This window comes from Sturnira hondurensis, unplaced genomic scaffold (genome assembly GCF_014824575.4).
Source record: "Sturnira hondurensis isolate 20B ecotype Veracruz unplaced genomic scaffold, ASM1482457v3 Scaffold0013515, whole genome shotgun sequence".
Lineage (NCBI taxonomy): Eukaryota > Metazoa > Chordata > Mammalia > Chiroptera > Phyllostomidae > Sturnira > Sturnira hondurensis.
Genome location: NW_028086146.1, coordinates 1,849,949 through 1,868,672, shown reverse-complemented (window position 1 = coordinate 1,868,672; position 18,724 = coordinate 1,849,949). Strand labels below are relative to the sequence as shown.

The 18,724-nt window shown below is 39.3% G+C and overlaps 1 protein-coding gene across 1 annotated transcript in view; it reads right to left on the bottom strand.

The window, feature by feature from the left end:
- Window positions 1-18,169, bottom strand: part of LOC118997821 (transient receptor potential cation channel subfamily M member 3-like) — a 71,170-nt gene extending 53,001 nt beyond the window's left edge. The window contains exons 1-2 of the mRNA XM_037061681.1: window positions 18,087-18,169; window positions 2,720-2,933 (exon numbers count right to left, since the gene is read on the bottom strand). Coding sequence (XP_036917576.1) covers window positions 2,720-2,933; window positions 18,087-18,089 — 217 coding nt within the window. The 5' untranslated portion in view covers window positions 18,090-18,169. The remainder of the gene's footprint in view (window positions 1-2,719; window positions 2,934-18,086) is intronic.
- Between the last annotated feature and the right edge of the window lie 555 nt (window positions 18,170-18,724).

Genomic DNA, 18,724 nt, shown 5'->3' with positions numbered 1-18,724 from the left:
TAGAAATATATAAATACACCTTTTTACCTTTGCCATTGCAACTGTTTTCCTCTTCTCTTGGGAAGGCCTTCCCCATCACAGTGGCCCTTCTCACCGTAGTTAAAAGGGAGAAATTCAGCGTGTAAGATGGAAGGGCACCAATGGCTTACTGTTTACAAACCGTTTTAAACAGGCACAATTTCTAACCTTTTAACTTCTGTCTCAAATGATCACTTTTATAGAAGATACGAAATGTCTATATTCTCTCTGAAAAGATGTTTGCACTTGCAAAAATTCCACCCATTCCTCAAGGAAAAATTCATATCTAGTTCCATTTCCTACACGAAAGCTGAACTGGATTTCATTCCTTCTGAGTTTGAGTAGGATTGTGGTTTGCACATCCTGAAGAGCTTACTAGGTCACCTAACATAATCTGTTGTCAATCACAAGCATACATAAAGACATCTCCTTTAAATGTAAAACTCTTTGGTAGGAGTTTGGAAGGCCAGAGTCTCACATGTCTTTGTGCAATTCAGAGGCTAACACAGACTAAAGGCTCAGAACCTGGGCACTGAACTAATAATAGTTTATACCATGAAAAAAAAAAACACCAGGCAGTTTAATCACAGGACAGGATATGCATGTGCAAACAACTCAATTTGAAGTACTCAAGAGATGAAACAGAAAAATCTTTCTTTAAAAATAAATCAAAGAACAAAACAGGGTAAATAGCCACTAATCCACATTGCACAATTCTGGGAGTGTTGAGAAGAATATCAATTTTGTTTACTAGCTTATCTGTAGATCTCCTAAGTGAGAGTGCTGGTTTGAAAAACCTAAGCAATAAAATTGTGAATATGAGTGTTAAAAAATTTTTCCCATTTGTATGCAAAACCCCATTCAGGGCCAGACTTGGACAAGAAGTTTAAGTTCATGGTATGCCCTCCATCTGCCACAATTCCACCATCATCTCTTACCTAACCTGAGCGTGCACCATTAGAGCCTCACATTGGGTATTGCACTGAATATTAGGCTTGGACTGAAGCAGAGAGGAACTCTTTGGTTTACAGTATTCATGCTGTAAGTTCTTCTTTGGCTATTAGATATATTTCATAAAAGAAGAAAAATAATAATATTCCAGGTACTCAGAAGCTGAAGATTGGTAAGAATTTCTTTTGAACCTTCAGGAATTTTGAGTTGGTCTGTATATGAGGTGCAGGTCCTGTCAGAAAAGCAAAAGACTGATCAACCACAGGCAAATGGTGCCTGCTAAGCTGTGAGTGAAAGTTGGAGCCTACAGCCTCAACAGTCACGGAAAGAACATTGCCCTGCAGAGGTCTGATTACTACAAAATAAACAGCGATGAGCTGACTGAGCAGATCATTCTAAATCATGTCAGTCTGCAGACCAAGTCAGAATTTCGCCGAACAACGATGAGCACGTGCAATCTGCAGAGCTCACCGCTGAAATGTGCCTATGGAGTTTTGTGCTGAATGTTCACAAGTTCGGGTATGGAGGAGAATTCTGAGTGCAGGTCTCGCTCAAACATCATCCCAACTACAAATTGAAGATAAACAACACTGAGCAAATTTTCTGTTTAATGTCCAGGGTTACATTAGAACGCTCCACTAAGTCCATGTGTGTACATGCTCAGACTTTGAACTTTGTAACAAGTTTGAATTAACCCACTGCAGCATTACTCATGCACTTCCAGTCGGCCCTTCAGACTCAGGCCGGGAAATATGTCAGGACAGTTTACAGTCATGCACTCTATTCTCTGTTGCATGTTAATTCTGCAGATAAACACTTGAGTGTAAGTGAGTTTGTAAGAATTGGTGTGACGACCTGCCTGTATCACTGTGGCTTTAGATGGTGGGCACTCAGTGCAACACGCAGATCTTATATTATAAAAACGTGCCCCTGGAACCTGTGTGATCCTAGTAACCTATGTCACCTCAGTAAGTCTAGTTTTTTAAGAAGATTGCCTTACCAAAACTTATCTGGCAGGTGTAAACAACTGTTTGGAATTCAGAGTGGAATGTATCTCTCACTGAGGCAGAGGTTATTTAGTAAAATATTTGAAATAATAAGCAATGAATACTCTGGGCTCTGCCATCACAATTTATATCCCAGATGGGAAGGGCATTTTACAAAAATTAAAGCTATTGGCATCGAACTTAAAGTCACCCAAAGACCAGAGGCAAAGCATGTAATTTAGAGCAAATGTTATTCCTTAAAGAATTATTGGGTACAGCATAAGGAATATAGTCAATGATATTATAATAACTGTGTGTGGTTTTGGGAGGTACTAGACTTCTTGGGGGGATAGCTTCAGAAGTTATATAAATGTCTGATCACCTGAAACTAATATAATATTGAATGTTGATTGTATTTGAAAAATATAAAAAATTTAAAAAATATTGGATGCTTATTTGACAACTTGAGTTATTGGAAATATCCTATGAAATTTCATTCATCACATTTAAACATTCTGTATGGTCAAGTATTAAATATCCCCACCTATTTCTCACGTATAACTAATTCTTCTTGGTTGAGAAGTAGCAGCACAGCTATTATGTAGGTAAAGGAGGGAGAGGAAACCAGTGAGAGGAGAGATAACCAGCGAGTATGCCCACATGAGCAGACAAAAGTGGGGAAATATTTAACCTTAGGAGAAAATTATCTTAGTCGGAATGTTCTCATGGCCTTATGTTGCCTTCCCTTTCCCACTTCCAATTACCTGTGTTAACCCCTCCAGTGAATATCCACGCTCCGGTGGTCATGGCTGCTTTGATAAGACCTTTCCCAAAGACTTGCTTGAGTTTTGGCTGGAGTTCAAAGTTCTGCAGGCCTCCATGGACAGAGATGAGAAGCTTGGGAAGCTCCAGCTGCCATTCCTTGGTCATCAGGTGTAAGAGGAGATCAGGTTTTGTATCAAAAGATACTCGCACGTACTGGAAGAAGAAGGGACTTTGGTTAGGGGGACAGGGCGGGCTGGCTAGCGCTGCTTGTCTTCAGCGATTGCACTGACACGTGTGCTTACTTGGAGAAAATGTCTCATATGAACTCAGATTTTTAAAAAGGGGGAAATCATCTGCTTTCCCAAGTGAGCCTGCATCAGGCAAAGGGAGTCAGCATTCTAAAAGGTTGTCTGGAAATTGTCAATTACTACTGACTTTCGAATTGTTTGATTTTCTAAAGTACAGCACAAGCACAATTTTCCCTGGAATATGTTCTTTGCTCAGAGGAAATCATGTTTACATTTTGCCAACATTCACATTTGTACAACAGCTCAAATATTTCCAGTTGTTCAATATAAGTAATCCCTTTATGCCAGTCATATCTGGATGTAATTTTTCTGTGACCCTATTATTTGGAGAGGTTTTGAAAAGTTCTACAGTTCAATGTAATGTAATGAGAATTTTAAAATGAGGTAAGAGCTGGTTATATTTATTTAAATCTATAATAACTGCATATCAAACATTTCCTTTATCTTTCAGAGAAGACAAGTGACAAAAAGCACACCAGTGGCTCTTGCAGTAGAGCTGAAAAAAATTAAAGGGTTTGGAAGACGTAGGAGGATATCACCACCACCAGATGAAATGAGAAATAAAGTTATGATAAGTATATATAAATGAAAAGCCATAAAACATATAATGATGGATTTATGTTTATGGTTATCTATATCACCATGGACATAGATACTCCATTTAGATCTCATTTTCATTGTATGAAGCCTTCTGTCTCTATTTGGAAACAACTGAAATACTGGGGAAACATATTTGAAAGCCTTGTGTAATTCAGTGCTGAGCTGGCATGAAAAGGGGGCATATTCAGATTCCTAAACAAAATGGAAGCTGGAATCTCAGGAGACAAGGAAGCACTACAGCAGGTTTTAGTCCCGACAGTTTCCCCTACACGCTGGAAGGCTCTGAACATCTGCTTTAATGCCTTTATGCGGTACAAGTGAGTTCAGTGGGGCCCTCCATGTAAATCTGGGACACTTCAAACGCCTCCACTCTCAGGAGTAACGAAAAAAATGTAAGTCTGATATACAGACTGGGAGCAGGGGACTTTGCCTGTTTACCTTTGTCCTGAATAAATAAGACAAAAAAATGCCCTCTGACTATTTACAAACAAAAGTGGATTCTCACACAGGATTTTGTTCACATTCACTCCGTAAGCATGGTTTCAGAAACACAAAACAGAGTCATGTATAATGGTTCTGATGGGGTAAGGGCTCCAGGGAACTGGCACACACCAATGCAAATCCTCTGTGGAGGAATGTGTCATCAGCTTAGGTCTGAAATATTTCCCATGGGAAAGAAATAATTTCAAGGCACAAATTAAAATAATAAGTCACACAAGGAAATAAAGCAGCATGAATGAGATCAAAAGGAAACAACAGACACCAGAATAAGATTCTCAAAGATACCAAAATGACCAGACAGAATATGAAATAGCTACATGTTAAAAAAAACACAAATGAGAAGGTTGCATATTGCATTGTGAGTAAAGAATAAGATATTATAAGGAATGTCTTATCTTTAATAAGATATTAAACACATTCACATTTAAAAAATAATCAGAAACAGAACTTCTAAAATCAAAATATAATAATGTGAATGAAAGAAATGGATAAATTAAACTACAGATCAGACGTGCTAATGATAGATCCAGAGCAATAAACCAGCTGCCACTTAGAATTGAAAACAGAAGAAAAACTGAGAAACTTGGAGGAAATAATCAGAATTCTGGGTAGACATAAAAGAGATAATGGTGAATAGGCAATACTTGATGCTAGCTGAGAATTTCTCAGAATTGTTGAAAGACACCAATTCTTGGATCCAGGAAGTTCAATGAATCCCAAACAAAATAAATAAAAAGAAACCCTACCCATAGACACCTGATAGAGAACACCGAAGGGACAGGGGAGGAGAAACCTTCAAAAGCAGCAAGAAAGAAAGGCAGATCACCTACAAAGCACATTTATCAGGCTGAAGACTTATTCTTCAACAGTATCCATGGATGCCAGAAGCCAATGTCGTCCATGTGCCAAGAGAAATTGCCAATGTAGAATTACGTAGTTGGTGAAAATATCTTTTCAAAATGTGAATAAATTATAGCTATTTCAGGCGACCAAGATTGAGAATTTACTTCTAGCAGACTTCATGAAAGGAAGTTTAAAAATATATACGGCAGGTAGAAGTTACACGATCCAAAATGAGTGATCTGGGTTACAAGAAAGAATGGCATAGATATTAGCAAATATATAGTAAATGTAAAAAAGCATTGGCTTGTCTAATTTATGGTGGAAAGGGTCAGAAATAAAGCACAAATTAATATAATATATAAATTGGGTCATAGTAATGAGAGGTAAAGCATTCTAAAGTCTGTTTGTTGTGTGGGAGAGAAGAGAAAGTTACTAACTTTAGAATTTGTTAAGTATTAATGTTACAGTATCATAGCCACAAAAACAGACCTGCACGTAATCATTCAAACCCATTTTTGAATGGATTGATAACATTATCCATGAGATGGCAATTTATTGTGATATACTTGGATCTGGGAGACCCCTTGTTGGAAAAATCTCAAAAATTATGTCAATTCTTTTGCTAAAATATATTTTAAGTATACTTAGTTAAAATGTGAAGAAAAACACTCAAAATATGAAAGGTGTTTGATAAGTAAACTGCATTATCAAGAAATACCCAAAAGCTAAAATTTTCTATACACATATACAAAAATCCAAAGATGTGGTAGAATCTAATAAGCTGATTCTATATTGATTTGATCTATGGTAGAAAAAATCAATTCTAGAATGGAAAGAGTAAATGTCAGTGATTTTTAGCTAAGTACAATATATCAATAAAGTTTAATTGGAGTTTGCAATATGAAAATGGCATATTTTGTGCACAAACTTTCATGCAGAGAGCAAAGAAGTTTCAGGTAACTACCAACAGAATGTTTCAACAACGTGCACTTCTGTGCCAGGCACAGAGCCTTGGGGGCAAACATAAGTGTTTCTAAAAAAAAAAAAGCTTATTAGCTACTTATAGTTATATTTACAGCTCACTGAGTGACGGTTTACAAGAAAAATATCTAGATAATGAATACCATAAGATGAAAGAATAAAATGATTCCTGGCCTGTACTCTGAATCTATATTACTTGAGTAGTTAAAATTTGGTGGCTCTGCTGCATTGAATTTATATCATGTTGACTAATTCCAGAAAGATTTTTAGTGAAATAAAGTAGAACGAGTACTCAACACATCTTCCAAATGATACAAACCAAGAATGCTTAGTGTGAGAGACAGTAAGAAATTGCTTTTCAAGTTACTGTTCTCTTATGCACAAACTTTAACATATCCCTCTTTTCCATCTAAGAAAAACACAAATAAGGACGTATATTCTTTTAAGGTGAGATATAAACCATACTTTTTTAAATATAGAAAACCATCTCAAGTATAAAGATACTTCTAAAATTATGTGCCCCTTGCATAACGCTCCTAACAATTCTGAAGAATTGTAAAGACACAGGACCAGTGATTAGAGAAGGCATATGTGAGAACAGTGTATTTTGAAAAACAGGGTGAGTAGTTATGGTCTGTGGCTTTTGGAACATCAGGATGCCTCACTAACTGTCCCTACCTATACGTTTCATTTATTCAGGTAAATAATGAGAGATTCAGAGCCACAGTCAGTATCAGGAAAGAGATATGTATACATTATTAACTTACATAGTGTAAAAAGAGATTAAAATGCATACAAAATCACTACAGAGATTGGAGATAGTTTTATTAAACTGAAACTAGCTAAATAGCATATGAAATTCGATTATTTACACTAATTGGTAATAATAGTCCAAATGCATTTTTAGGAATAAGCCTCACTTGGCAAATAATTCACTTTGGGGGCTTCTAAACTTACCTATACAGCTTACCAGGAAGGAAATTTTTTGATCATGTGAACTGGAAAATGACCAGCAAATCTAATGAATGTGGTGAGATTCCTGTTGAACTAGTCTAAGCCTTTTACTGGTTAGTAAACTAAAAAAAGTTTGTTCATGAACACAGAAGGCTTGTTACTCAGCTATTAAGTTCTGTGAGGGAAGGAAGGAGGGACCCTGAGCACCTTAACCCAGCTCTGTCTGTAAGATGAAGACATGGAGGCTCTCACGTCTGGCCTGTGTACAGTCATATGGTTCATAGGCCCTCTTCATGTATTTCTCTCAGTTCTCAATTTCTTCATTCTACTGAGAAAAAAATACCCTAACTAAAACCCTAAGGTGTGTTTACTGTGTTGCAGGCCCATACACGCTGTGAGCTTCTTATGCAGTATTTCATGGGCGCTTTCCAATCATGAGAAGGTGGGTACCATCCATATTTTACTGATGAGGAGCAGAAAGGATCCACCAGGTTCTCAAGTTCAACAAGTGGTAATGTCAGGAGTCACAACCCACGTCTGTCTGACTCCAGAGTCCTTGTTCTTGACCTCCAAAACAATAAATGCCTCCCTCTCCTGCCTCCTTTCCCTTCACCTACAAACAACCAGTGTCTGAGTCTTAATGATCCATTTCTCATGATGGCGCTCTCCATCAGGCCTTTCCCTCTAATACTTCAGTTGCTATTTTAAGAGTCAATTCTCCTTAGTAGGAAGTCAGTTTGGATTTGCTAACAGTCCTAACAGCTTTTTCTCTATGTGACACCAACAGGAAGACTTCTTTCCTCAAACCTTTTTGGTTATATTGTTTTCCTATTCAAATTATTATGTCATGTGTGAACTAAACTCCCATTCTGCCTGTCACGGTCTCCCACAATTTGGCCTTCTCTACCTATTTAGAATCATTTCCCCACTTCTCTGAGTATTTGACTAATGCTGTTTCCCAAGTCCTAGAAAACCCAGTCCTTCTCTCATCTATCTAAACAGTCCTAGTCTTCCAAAGACTTTTATTGACTTTTCCTGAGAATGCCAGCTCATGTTGATCTTATATAACTCTCAGTTAAACTCAGTCCAATATATGTTTTTTTTTGGTTGTTTCTTTCATATGTCAGTTTTATCTCCCCATATTGCAAAATCTTAGAGGGAAGAGACCATGTTTGACTTGACCTGGCTATGAAATAGTTACAATCTTAGAAATAAAAGGAAGCTTAGAAATATCTTAGCAATCATGGGAGCTAGAAATCACCTAGTGCAATTCTGCTTTACAGATGAGGACACTGAAACACCGGGGAGGTGAGTGCTGGGGACCAGGGCTAGTTATCCAATAACTAACCACTCACTAATCCATTATGCAAGTTGATGCCACACTGCCAGCTCTTGGCTGAGCTGTGCTTCTCAAACTAACATGCTTGACTCACCAGCAGCACCTCAAAAATGCAGGTTCTGATTCAACAGGCCTGGGGCTTGAGGTTTGGCATTTTTAAAAATTGTTGTTCTGTTACAGTTGTCCCAGTTCCCCTCATTTGCTCTCCCCTGCTCCATCCAACCCCCTCCCACAGGGACCATGAATGGCAAGGATCACAAGTCTTTCCCGCACTAAAGGTTCTAAGTGGTGTGTCTTGTGTTTGTCTTTGGGCCAAAAGAAAGAAAGAAAAGCCAATATTTTATATGAAAATCAAAGGGAAAAATAGAGGAAATCCCGGAAGAATTACTCAGGCCATGATAACTAGGGAAATGCAGCCATTAACAAACCACTCCTGGTCTCTCTAACTACCTAGTCCCCTTTGACCAGGACTAATTCTTATACAAAGGAACGCATGGTTAACTACAGCCCCTCCTCCCTGATTATTAACACAAATACTGGGTGTTCCTGGTCCTTTGATGTTAGCTATTATTTGTGAGTTAACCATTATTTGTCCCTTCCCTTTGGGAATAAGAGGCAAGATAAGGAAAGAAAGGAAGAATTTAAATGAATCAGTTTGTTACTTTTTATTATGTTATTGTCTAGTGACTCAATGAAATGATTGTGGGCGATAAGAAAAAGAATTCTGAGATGTTCTAAATTAAAGAGCAGGCTGGAGAGTGGAATAAAGAGACTGACCTGTTAATCTGTTTATCTGTTAATGGCTGTGGACCAGCTAACAAAGACTTCTCATAGCATTTTGGATTCATTTCCAGGTGGTTATTTCTGCAGTCGATTTTAGCCCGGCATCATCTAACTCCAGGAGCCTTCACTGGTTTACATGTAATCTTTCCAGACTGCTGCCCACAGCCAATAATCCAAGGAGTGGACATTTCTTCATGGGGACTCTGCTCTTCCAGGGCAGCCCTGCTTCACCGGCTTCCACACCTGTCCTTGTAGCTCATGTAATTCCTCTCAGACTACCTCTTTCTTTCCCCTGACCCCTACTTGATGTATTAAAATGCTTGCAAAACTCTGGAACAATGGACATGCTGTCTTTTCTACCTACCATGCTGCTGGTGATTTAGACTCCATGCCCCAAGACCAGTCTTTTGGCTATCATTTTTGGATCAATAAAACCTCACTTAAAAAAGAGCTCAGTCAAGGAAGTTAAAGATTTTTAATTTAATATGAGAAGAGAAAGATTAAAACTAAAGGATAAAATAATATTTTATGGTGTCTAAACATTTAAAATTTTAAATTATAGCCTTTTACTCATAAAACCAGGTTATTTAGTAAGCTCTTAAGGTGCTTGCAGTGTAAATGCTACTCCCGTGCTGAATCAGTAGTTTCAAAGTCATAAATGACTGTGCCCAGAGCAATTAATCAAGTCCTGCTAAATAGTCAATGTGATTTGAAATTAGGAGCTATTTTGGATGTCAAGATAAGCACTTTTAACTGCCCACTTGTGAGTGTTATAATTGCTAAGGGATCACTTTACAAATAAGAAATCCTCCTGATGTGTATATTAAATTTTGTCACCTGGGCATGACTCGGTTATGGTGACATGTGCTTCCATTTGTAGATTTCCCAATTATGTTCAGCATTGGACTCGGGCATCAGACGGCAACCCAGTATATGCCATTTGGCCAGTGTAAGTCCCATTTCACGTGAGTAGGGATAATTCTGGCCATCTCATAGGATGCTGTAAAGACTAAATTGTGCGAAGTCCCTGTCATGGCAGAAAAACTGATACATGTAGATTGGGTGATGGTTACAAGCATTCACCTTATAAATGACTTCTGCATACACAAGAATTCAAATAACTTGCCTTTAGCTTTCTATTTTTTTTTAAAGTAGGTTTTATTTATTTATTTATTTATTTATTTATTTATTTATCTTTAGAGGGGAAGGAGAGAGGGAGAGAAACATCAATGGATGGTTGCCTTTTGCGCGTCCCCTGCTGGTAGTTAGCCTGCAAGGAACCAGCCTGCAACCCAGGCATATGCCCTGACTGGGAATCGAACTGCGATCTTTTGGTTCACAGGCCTGCCCTCAATCCACTGAGCTATGCCAGCCAAGGCTTGCCTTTAGCTTTTTAACTAGCACATCCTTCTTAGTAGCACTTTGTGTCTGACCTCTAAGTTATCTGGAGTGACTCGTGTGGGTGTTTATATGGAAGATCTGTCAAGAGGGAGAAAGCTAAAGCCATTCTGGGCTATATAACCCATCCTTCAACACATGTTCTTATAGTTCCCCAAGTTTTAATTTCTAGAGAAAAACTGAGCTCAAATAAGCTGTCCATGTCTGCAGTTATCTCCCCTTTTTCCTTCCCATCATTAGCTCCCCTGACTGACAAAAAGCCTTGTCATGAACTAATGACATTTAGAATTGCATCTCAAGAATGCTCTTCATAAAACAGACATTTGCTCTACTTGAAATTATACTATTTTCTTCTCATGGCTAAAGAATCATCAGCAAAATGAAAAGGAAACCAACAGTATGGGAAAATATATTTGCCAATGATACTTCAGACAAGGGTTTGATCTCTAAAATATACAAAGAACACACACTACTCCACGTCAGGAAGACAAACACTCCAATTTAAAAAATGGACAAAGGACCTAACAGATACTTCTCCAAGGAGGACATACAGAGGAGCCAGAGACATATGAAAGGATAATCAGCATCATTAGCCATCAGATAGATGCAAATTAAAACCACAATGAGATATCACTTCACACTGGTCAGAATGGCCATCATAAACAAAGCAACAAACACCAAATGTTGGAGAGGTTGTGGGGAAAAGGGGACCCTAGCACACTGTTGGTGGGATTGCGGACTGGTGCAGCCACTGTGGAAAACAGTGTGGACTTTCTTCAAAAAATAAAAGTGAAACTTCCTTCTGACCTGGCATTTCCACTGCTGGGTTTATAACCTAAAAATCCTGAAACACCAATTTAAAAGAACCTATGCACCCCAATGTTCATAGCAGCACAATTTATAATAGCCAAATGCTAGGCGCAACCTAGTGCCCACCAGCAAACGAGTGAGTCAAAAACTGTGGTGCATTTACACAATGAAATACTACACAGGAGAAAGGAAGAAGGAGCTCCTACCCTTTGTGACAGCATGGATGAAACTGGAGAACATCATGCTAAGAGAAATAAGCCAGGTGGTGAAAGACAAGTACCATATTATCTCACCTATAAGTGGAACCTAATCAACAAAGCAAACAATCGAGAAGAATATAACTAGAGACATGGAAATAAAAAACACACTGATAGTAACCAGAGGGGAGGGGTGAAGAGAGATAATTGTGTAAAGAGGGGAAGGATCTTCAAGGACATGAATAATGTACCCATGGAGAAAGACAACAGAGGGAGGAAAGGATTGAATGTGGGAGGTGGGGGTGGGTAGGATTGGGGGAGGGTAATGGGTGGAAAATGAAGACAGCTGTAATTGAATAACAATAAAATTAAAATTAAATGTAAGTTTCAAAATGTGAAAAAAAAAGAAATTGTACTCTCTGATCTATTATTAGGTCCTTTGGAGGCCAATGCATATAGCATAACTTTCACAAGGATACATATTTTGAGTGCTAAACCACAAACTTACAAATAAACAATTTAAAGTTGAGACTGTAATAGAAAACTAGAGATTTTCTTCTGTTCAAATGGCTGAGGGATTTGCTAACTAAAACTCATGAGATTTTGTTTTGCCTGGTACTAAAGTTCTTTTCGTTTAGCAGGGCACTTCATTGCAGTTTGTTCCCAGAGGCACTCTTACTGCTTCATCACTAGAAATATTAGCATTTTCTTAGCAGAGCAGAATTCTTTATTCTGGCCTGGTTCCGCACTAAACTTAAGGATCACAGAGGTGTTACAAACCAGACAGTACCCTTTCCCTTTCTGACACCCTGGATGGTCAAAGGCTGAAGAGTGGAGATGCAGCCAGTACTATTTAGCACAGGTTGGGGCTGTTTACTTAAAAATATAATCATAATATTCCTTTGGCATTCTGAACCTGAGCTTCTATGGAACAATTTGCATCTGACAGTCAGTCATGTCTTCAGCCGAAAGTGTTTACCCCCATCATTTTACCCAGCTTTTAAAAAGGAAAATGTCAAAGAACTGCCGAACAATAAATCTGGCTACACTCTTGGAAATGGTAAATGACAAGTTCTCCTCCTAACGTTGCAAAGTCACCTTCAATTCTTGGAAATAATCAGTTGGTATTTGTTAGTGGTGCTTGTTTTGAGTAATGGAAGGGCTAATGCTGAAATCTATTTCAACAGTATTTTTAATGCCTTTCTTAATGGAAAATTTGCCTCATTTTCCTTTCTTTTAAGAAATGTAACAAGCATCATTTCCCTTTCTAATTCTTTGCAGCCACAGTTTAGATGAGCACTTTTAATTAAAGCTGTGGCCACGGAGACCGTGTTGCTCCGGACTGCTAAGACAGTTTTGCTGACATCAGCTATTCAAGTCCATGAAGCCTTGTGCTTTGCAGCAAGAGTTGAATGCATATGGTGGTTTAATGCATATAAAAGCTCTCTAGAAAGAAAATATTTGGAATGTAAATGTGAGGTGTCACTGTTATTGGATTCCTAGTTTGATGACTCAGAACACTTTAGAAGTGAAAATGCCATTGTAATTTATTCTACGTTGTTTTTGTAATTCCTCAATGTTAGATACCCAGTACTTCCAGGTGATAGATGCTGATAAGCTAAAGCAGAAGGTTTTAGAAATAATGGTAAAACTTCACTGAGAATATGAACAGGTCATAGTGGGTACTCTATGAAATTTCTGCTAGAATCATTTAATGTAAATTTTTCTAGTAGCAGGGAAATGGGAATTTTCTAGAGGGAAGATGAATTCCTTGAGGAAGGTTGGGTCTTCCTTCTTTACAGGTCTATGATTGGGATCAGAAATTTCACTGACAAATTTTAGTTTTAATCTCATTTCAGAAAGGCACTGCCAGTTCAATGGCCTAGAGATTACAAGATGGAAATTGGAAACCAATGGAGCAACTACAAAACCCCTCAAATACCTTACCATGCTTATATTAAGCTGCTTAGTTAGCCACACATAGTCTAGTGATTAGCTATTTTGCTTTGTGAAGTGGGATTCATTTAATTTCATATTTGGTGTGTGCCAGTCAGTGATGATCCCTAGATCCAATTTGTGTAATGCAAAGCGTAACAAATTTTTAAAAGTCAGATTCAATCCCAAAGCATTTTAAGAGTGTACGGTTGTAGATGACATACTACTGACAGCCTCCCCAGCCGCAGCCTCAGATCTCCCCCGTGCCCCACTTGTCTTCCCTACTCCCTCTCACCCTCAGCATACTCAATAGTTAGAGCACTACGCATGAAAATAAGGCATGGAAAGAGTTATCTAAATTATATGGAAACTGTAATAAGAAGCTCCACCTGATCTAACAGGCAGAATAAATAGCAAGGGATTGCCTGAGAATTATGTGTGGGACTTGAAAGATTTAAATACAAGTCTGTAATTAGGTTATGGCTTGCCTTGTCCACAAGGCAGCTCAGCATTAATTAAAAGAAATATTAGTAAGCAAATAAAATTCTATCTCATCAAGTGCAGCACTGCTTCTTTTTCTAAATAACCTATAGCCTTAGCCCCAGAAAAAAGAGTCTTTGAAAAGGACCCGATGTCTGAGGTTGGCCTTTCTCGCTGCTGTCCTCTAAAACAGTTTTAAAACGTTACCTGGAATGCTGAAATCAGAGTTTTAGTAGCTTAGTATTTCTTTTTGGGGGGCAGGAGTGGGAGAGTTCCTCTGTTCTAACTTTCATGATGCATCTGAGTAAACTGTCAGGTGCCCCAGAAGCCCAGAAATGCCTTTTTTGGGGACAGGCAATTTGGTAAGATGTGACTTGGAGCTGAGAATAAAAGGGAGTGAGAATCTTTCATTCACTGTCAGCTTTGAATGTCTCCTTCCTGCGTCACCATTTCTCTGTAATGTGTGAGAGAAGCGGGTTTCATTTCTATTTTACTAGGGTTTGTAGAGCCTGGGAGTGAAGGATCGAATACCACAAAGCACAGGAAGGGCTCAGAAAATGGTTCTGTTAACAACCTGGATGCAACTTTACAAACAACTCTTCTGCTCACCACTTCTGAGTTTAATTGAGCTTGTCAGATAATAGAGATTTTGTAGCTCTAACCACAAAGTTTCCAGAATCCTTCTAAAAAGCTAGAAACATAATGACAATTAGCTTCCTTTCAAAACACAGCTCTAGTGTGTACCAAGCACAGGGGGCAGAGAAGAAACCGAACTGACGGGGGTCCTGCCGAGCCTGGATTTGAGAACCGTCTCTGGGAAATAATTGGGTGACTCTTGGATGCTAATTCAACTTGACTGGGCTCATTGGAGCCCATCTATTAAAAAGGAAGAGTGAATGGGATTATTTAGAATTTTTTAAGCCTGGATGAATAGTAGAATGACCTGGCTAACTCGGATGCCAGTTTCTATCCCAGACCAGTGAAGGAGACTAACTCTGGGGGAGACTCTGGCTGTGGGCATTTGGCAGCCCCGCCAGTTATCCTGAGCCACCGAGTTGAGGACCAGCGCATCTGATCCCTCCAGTGTCTTTGGTGTCCAGTGTTCTGTGGCATCATTCTGTACTGCCTATGTGGTAACATGGGTATAGAATGTTCCTGAACAGGGATGGTTTTAATAATTTTAATAACAATTAAAATAATTTTAATAATGATTCTCTTTTTCTCCAACTGTATCTTCTACTGAACCCCAGAAGATTCTGCCTCACATTTTTTCCAGACCACCTTGGCATTTTGGAGGCCCGAGCACTTCATTTTGGTATGTCTTAAAAGGAAAAGTTAATGTTATACCTTATTTTAAAAAAAAATTAATGAGGGTCAAAGTTAATCTGCTCTCCAGACTTTTTGATCGCTTTGCTAAAAAGCGTTTCAACTTTCAAATTTTTTTGTCAGGAGCAGGAGACCAAAGACATAGTGAGTTAGTTGACCTGCTTCACTTAAATCTTGGCCAATAATTAACCATGGCTTTTCATCTAAAGGCTGGTGCTCTTGACACACAGCCGATGCTGATGTTCCCTTCGTCCAAGCTGCATCCTTGTTTGCGGGAGAGAATAAGAGGTAAGACTGGTGCAAAACAACCATCCTGCCAGGTAAAACAAGACCTGTGACCTATGGACAACTCAACCCCTTGGTCTAGACAGGAGGATCAGAATACAGGGAGGGCAGATACTCAAAGTGGACAAATGCTCATTGCGTCTGGTGAATAGCAGGACTCCCACGTGTTAAATATTTGATTGTAATAAAAAGGAAAATGGGCCCTTGTTTGGCTGATTAGACTCAAAAAGAAAGGTTTCCCCTCTAATGACCACCCTGAGACTGTCTAGGGCAGGTGAGACCTAAACTTAGTGCAGTCATATTACTCAGAAGGGCAGTGCATATGGCTTAATGCTCTGTACTTATTGACTTAAAATTCTTAACAATTTTACCCTTGAATATGTGTTTTGTAAGTGTAGTCTGATGGGACAAGGAAGCATGTGCCGAGAGGGCTTGGAACCTGGGCTCACATGTGGTCTATAGCCACAAAGCCTCCCGCTGCCTCCCTGGGGTGGGATCTCAGCTACGTGCTCTTGCTTCTGGCACTCCTACCAGGCTTGCTTGCCCTCCCAAGCCTCCTGCATGGCATAGTGACAAGGTTAGTTTCCATCACCTCCTGCATCTCTGGCTGAGATCTGGGTGCAGACAAGAAGAGGGTCACTGTTGGGCATATGACCTGCAGCATTCCAGGGCAGGGCAAGGAACTGGCTGTCCCTGCCGTAGGCTGATGGTGCCATGGTGTGTTTTATAGGTGACTTGATGGGAAGTCTCACTCACACCAGATACTGAGCATGTTCCAGTGGGGTGATGGCAATCTCTTGGGATTTGCCTATCCCCTGTAGATTGGGGCTATTGGCTATGGGAAGGGGGATAGATTTCCCTGCCCCTGTTGAGGGTCTACATTTTCATTTTATACTGGGCTCCACAAGTCCTATAGTTGACCTTGCCTAACCTGTTTGCCAACAGCCAGCTCTGGGTTCCATAGAGCTATGTGAGCCTGGGGAAGGCTGTTAAAGTTCTGTGTCCACGCTTCAGAAACAGAGTGAAAGCTCTGTCCATCTTTTCACTTTTTTGTTTACTGTTAAATATCATAATATACATATATAATATATTAGCTGTGTGACATGGAGAGAATTACTTTTCTGGGTTTTTGTATGTTATTCTGTCATATAGGAATAATAATACTATGTCATAAACATGAAATGAGCTATCATACATAAGTACCTGACACAGTGCTGGCCATACAGTAGATATTTAATAAATTTAAGTTGCTATTATTATTATGACTGTCATTATTATTTCCTATGAGCCCTGGAGCAGTTATAGAAGTATTTTGATGAATACTTTGAAGGATACACATTCTAAAAAACTCATTTGGGGTTTTGGTCTCTATGTTTCTTTCTAATATGTTACTCAAGATTTATTTTAATCTAATATGTAGTTCATAATTAATTTACTTTTAAAAAACATTTTATTTTTATTTATTTTTAGAGAGGGGAAGGGAGGGATGAAAAGAGATAGAGAACATCAATGTGTAGTTGCTTCTTGTTTGCCCCCTACTGGGGACCTGGCCTGCAAGCCAGGCATGTGCCCTGACTGGGACTCGAACCAGTGATCCTTTGGTTTGCAGGCTGGCACTCAATCAATCCACTGAGCCACACCAGCCAGGGCCAGAACAAATTTTCTTTGGGGAAAACTGTGAGAATAGCTTAGTCAACTATCTTGGTGAAGAAAATATTGCAGTGGGGAGGAGGGGCAGATGTGTAAGTGGGAAGGGGAGAAGAAAGAGAAGTGGCTTTATTGTATGGTTTTCAGATTATAACTGGTGTAAAATGACTTCTCTTGAATTTTGCAGGATGCTTCTCTACGCAAAATTTTCTCTACACACTTGGAAACCTTTGTGCCACACCTAAGAACAGCCACCTCCACCCACGACTGACTCTCTTTTAACAGTTAGAACCAAGCTTGTTGGAATATAGCATTTCTAGAATTTCCAGAACACATGGCATAGTTTCCTCTTGGCAAAATGTGACAGCCAAGTAGGCAGAGAGGTCCGTGATGAAAGGTGAAATTTAGAAGTGACAATTCTTAGAAGTAACATGTGTTTATTTCCTAAACCCTCCTTTCCAAAGAAAAATGCTTTTCATACAGAGCTCTTCCATTGAGAATGTTGTTGAACATAGCTGCTCAGAGAAAAAGCACTTACTTTGATAGAACAGAGAAAAAATAGTCTGTGTGATCATTTCTACCTTGAATTGAGAAAAACGCTAGTTACCAATAGGACAAAAGAGAGACCTAAAGGTAAAATATTTTTACCAAAGGAGTTAGAAAAACCTGTCTTAACAAATGAGACCCAGAAAGCATCATAATAAGTAGAGGATAGAAAGTCACTTATTTTTAATAAAAACAACAGTCATGTGTCCAATCTCATACTAATTCTTTTTAAAACCCTTGGAGGAAGGCTCATTGGCCTCCTTTTATAGAGATCGAGCAGAGACACCTGGGGGCAAGGTAATTACAGAAGGTTACTCCGCCAAGAAACAGAAGAGTTGAGATTAGGTCCAAAGACTAAATTTCCAGCTCTTAACCACTGCCTTCCAGGATTTGAGGTAGAATTCGGGAAGTGACTAAACGTTTTTGTAATTACCATGGCTTTGTTGGAATGGCCACCGCCTTGGAATTCAATGGTCCCAAAAGCATCTGTTGGGCTGAGCTGTGTGTGCTTGCTGATGGACCACTTCTCAGATTGAATGTCATTTCGAGAGAGGCGACTCTCGTTTTTCTCATTCTGAAGAACGGAGATACTGGGGGTGAGGCCGACATGCTGGCCTATTAGACGCCCACAGCAACACCTGTAACATAAGAGGTCAAAGTGAACCCATTGTATCAGCCACTATTGGGATACACACTTAAGGCTGGAAAAATCTACAGACGGTAACAATCCACTTAGTCAATTTTCAGGTGGAATCCTATGGTGTGGTTGTATCAAGCAAATGGCGAACTCAGGGTTCAGCTGACATATCTTGTGTTCCTTTCCCGCCCTCTCCTCAGTTTCCCTTAGCTGTACAGGTGGTGACACGTCTCCTGTCCTCCTCTTCCCACCCCTTTCACACCTGCCCCCTTGTTCAGGATTGGAATCCATGAACGAAAGCTCTGTAGGATTTTCTACTTCTTCCTCCTCCCGTCTATCAAATCTTACAGGAAGGACACTGAGCCGCTTCAAGGGAAGAATTTTGACATGCACATTTAAATGAGGACTCTCAGTCATATGTGAGTCATAACCCA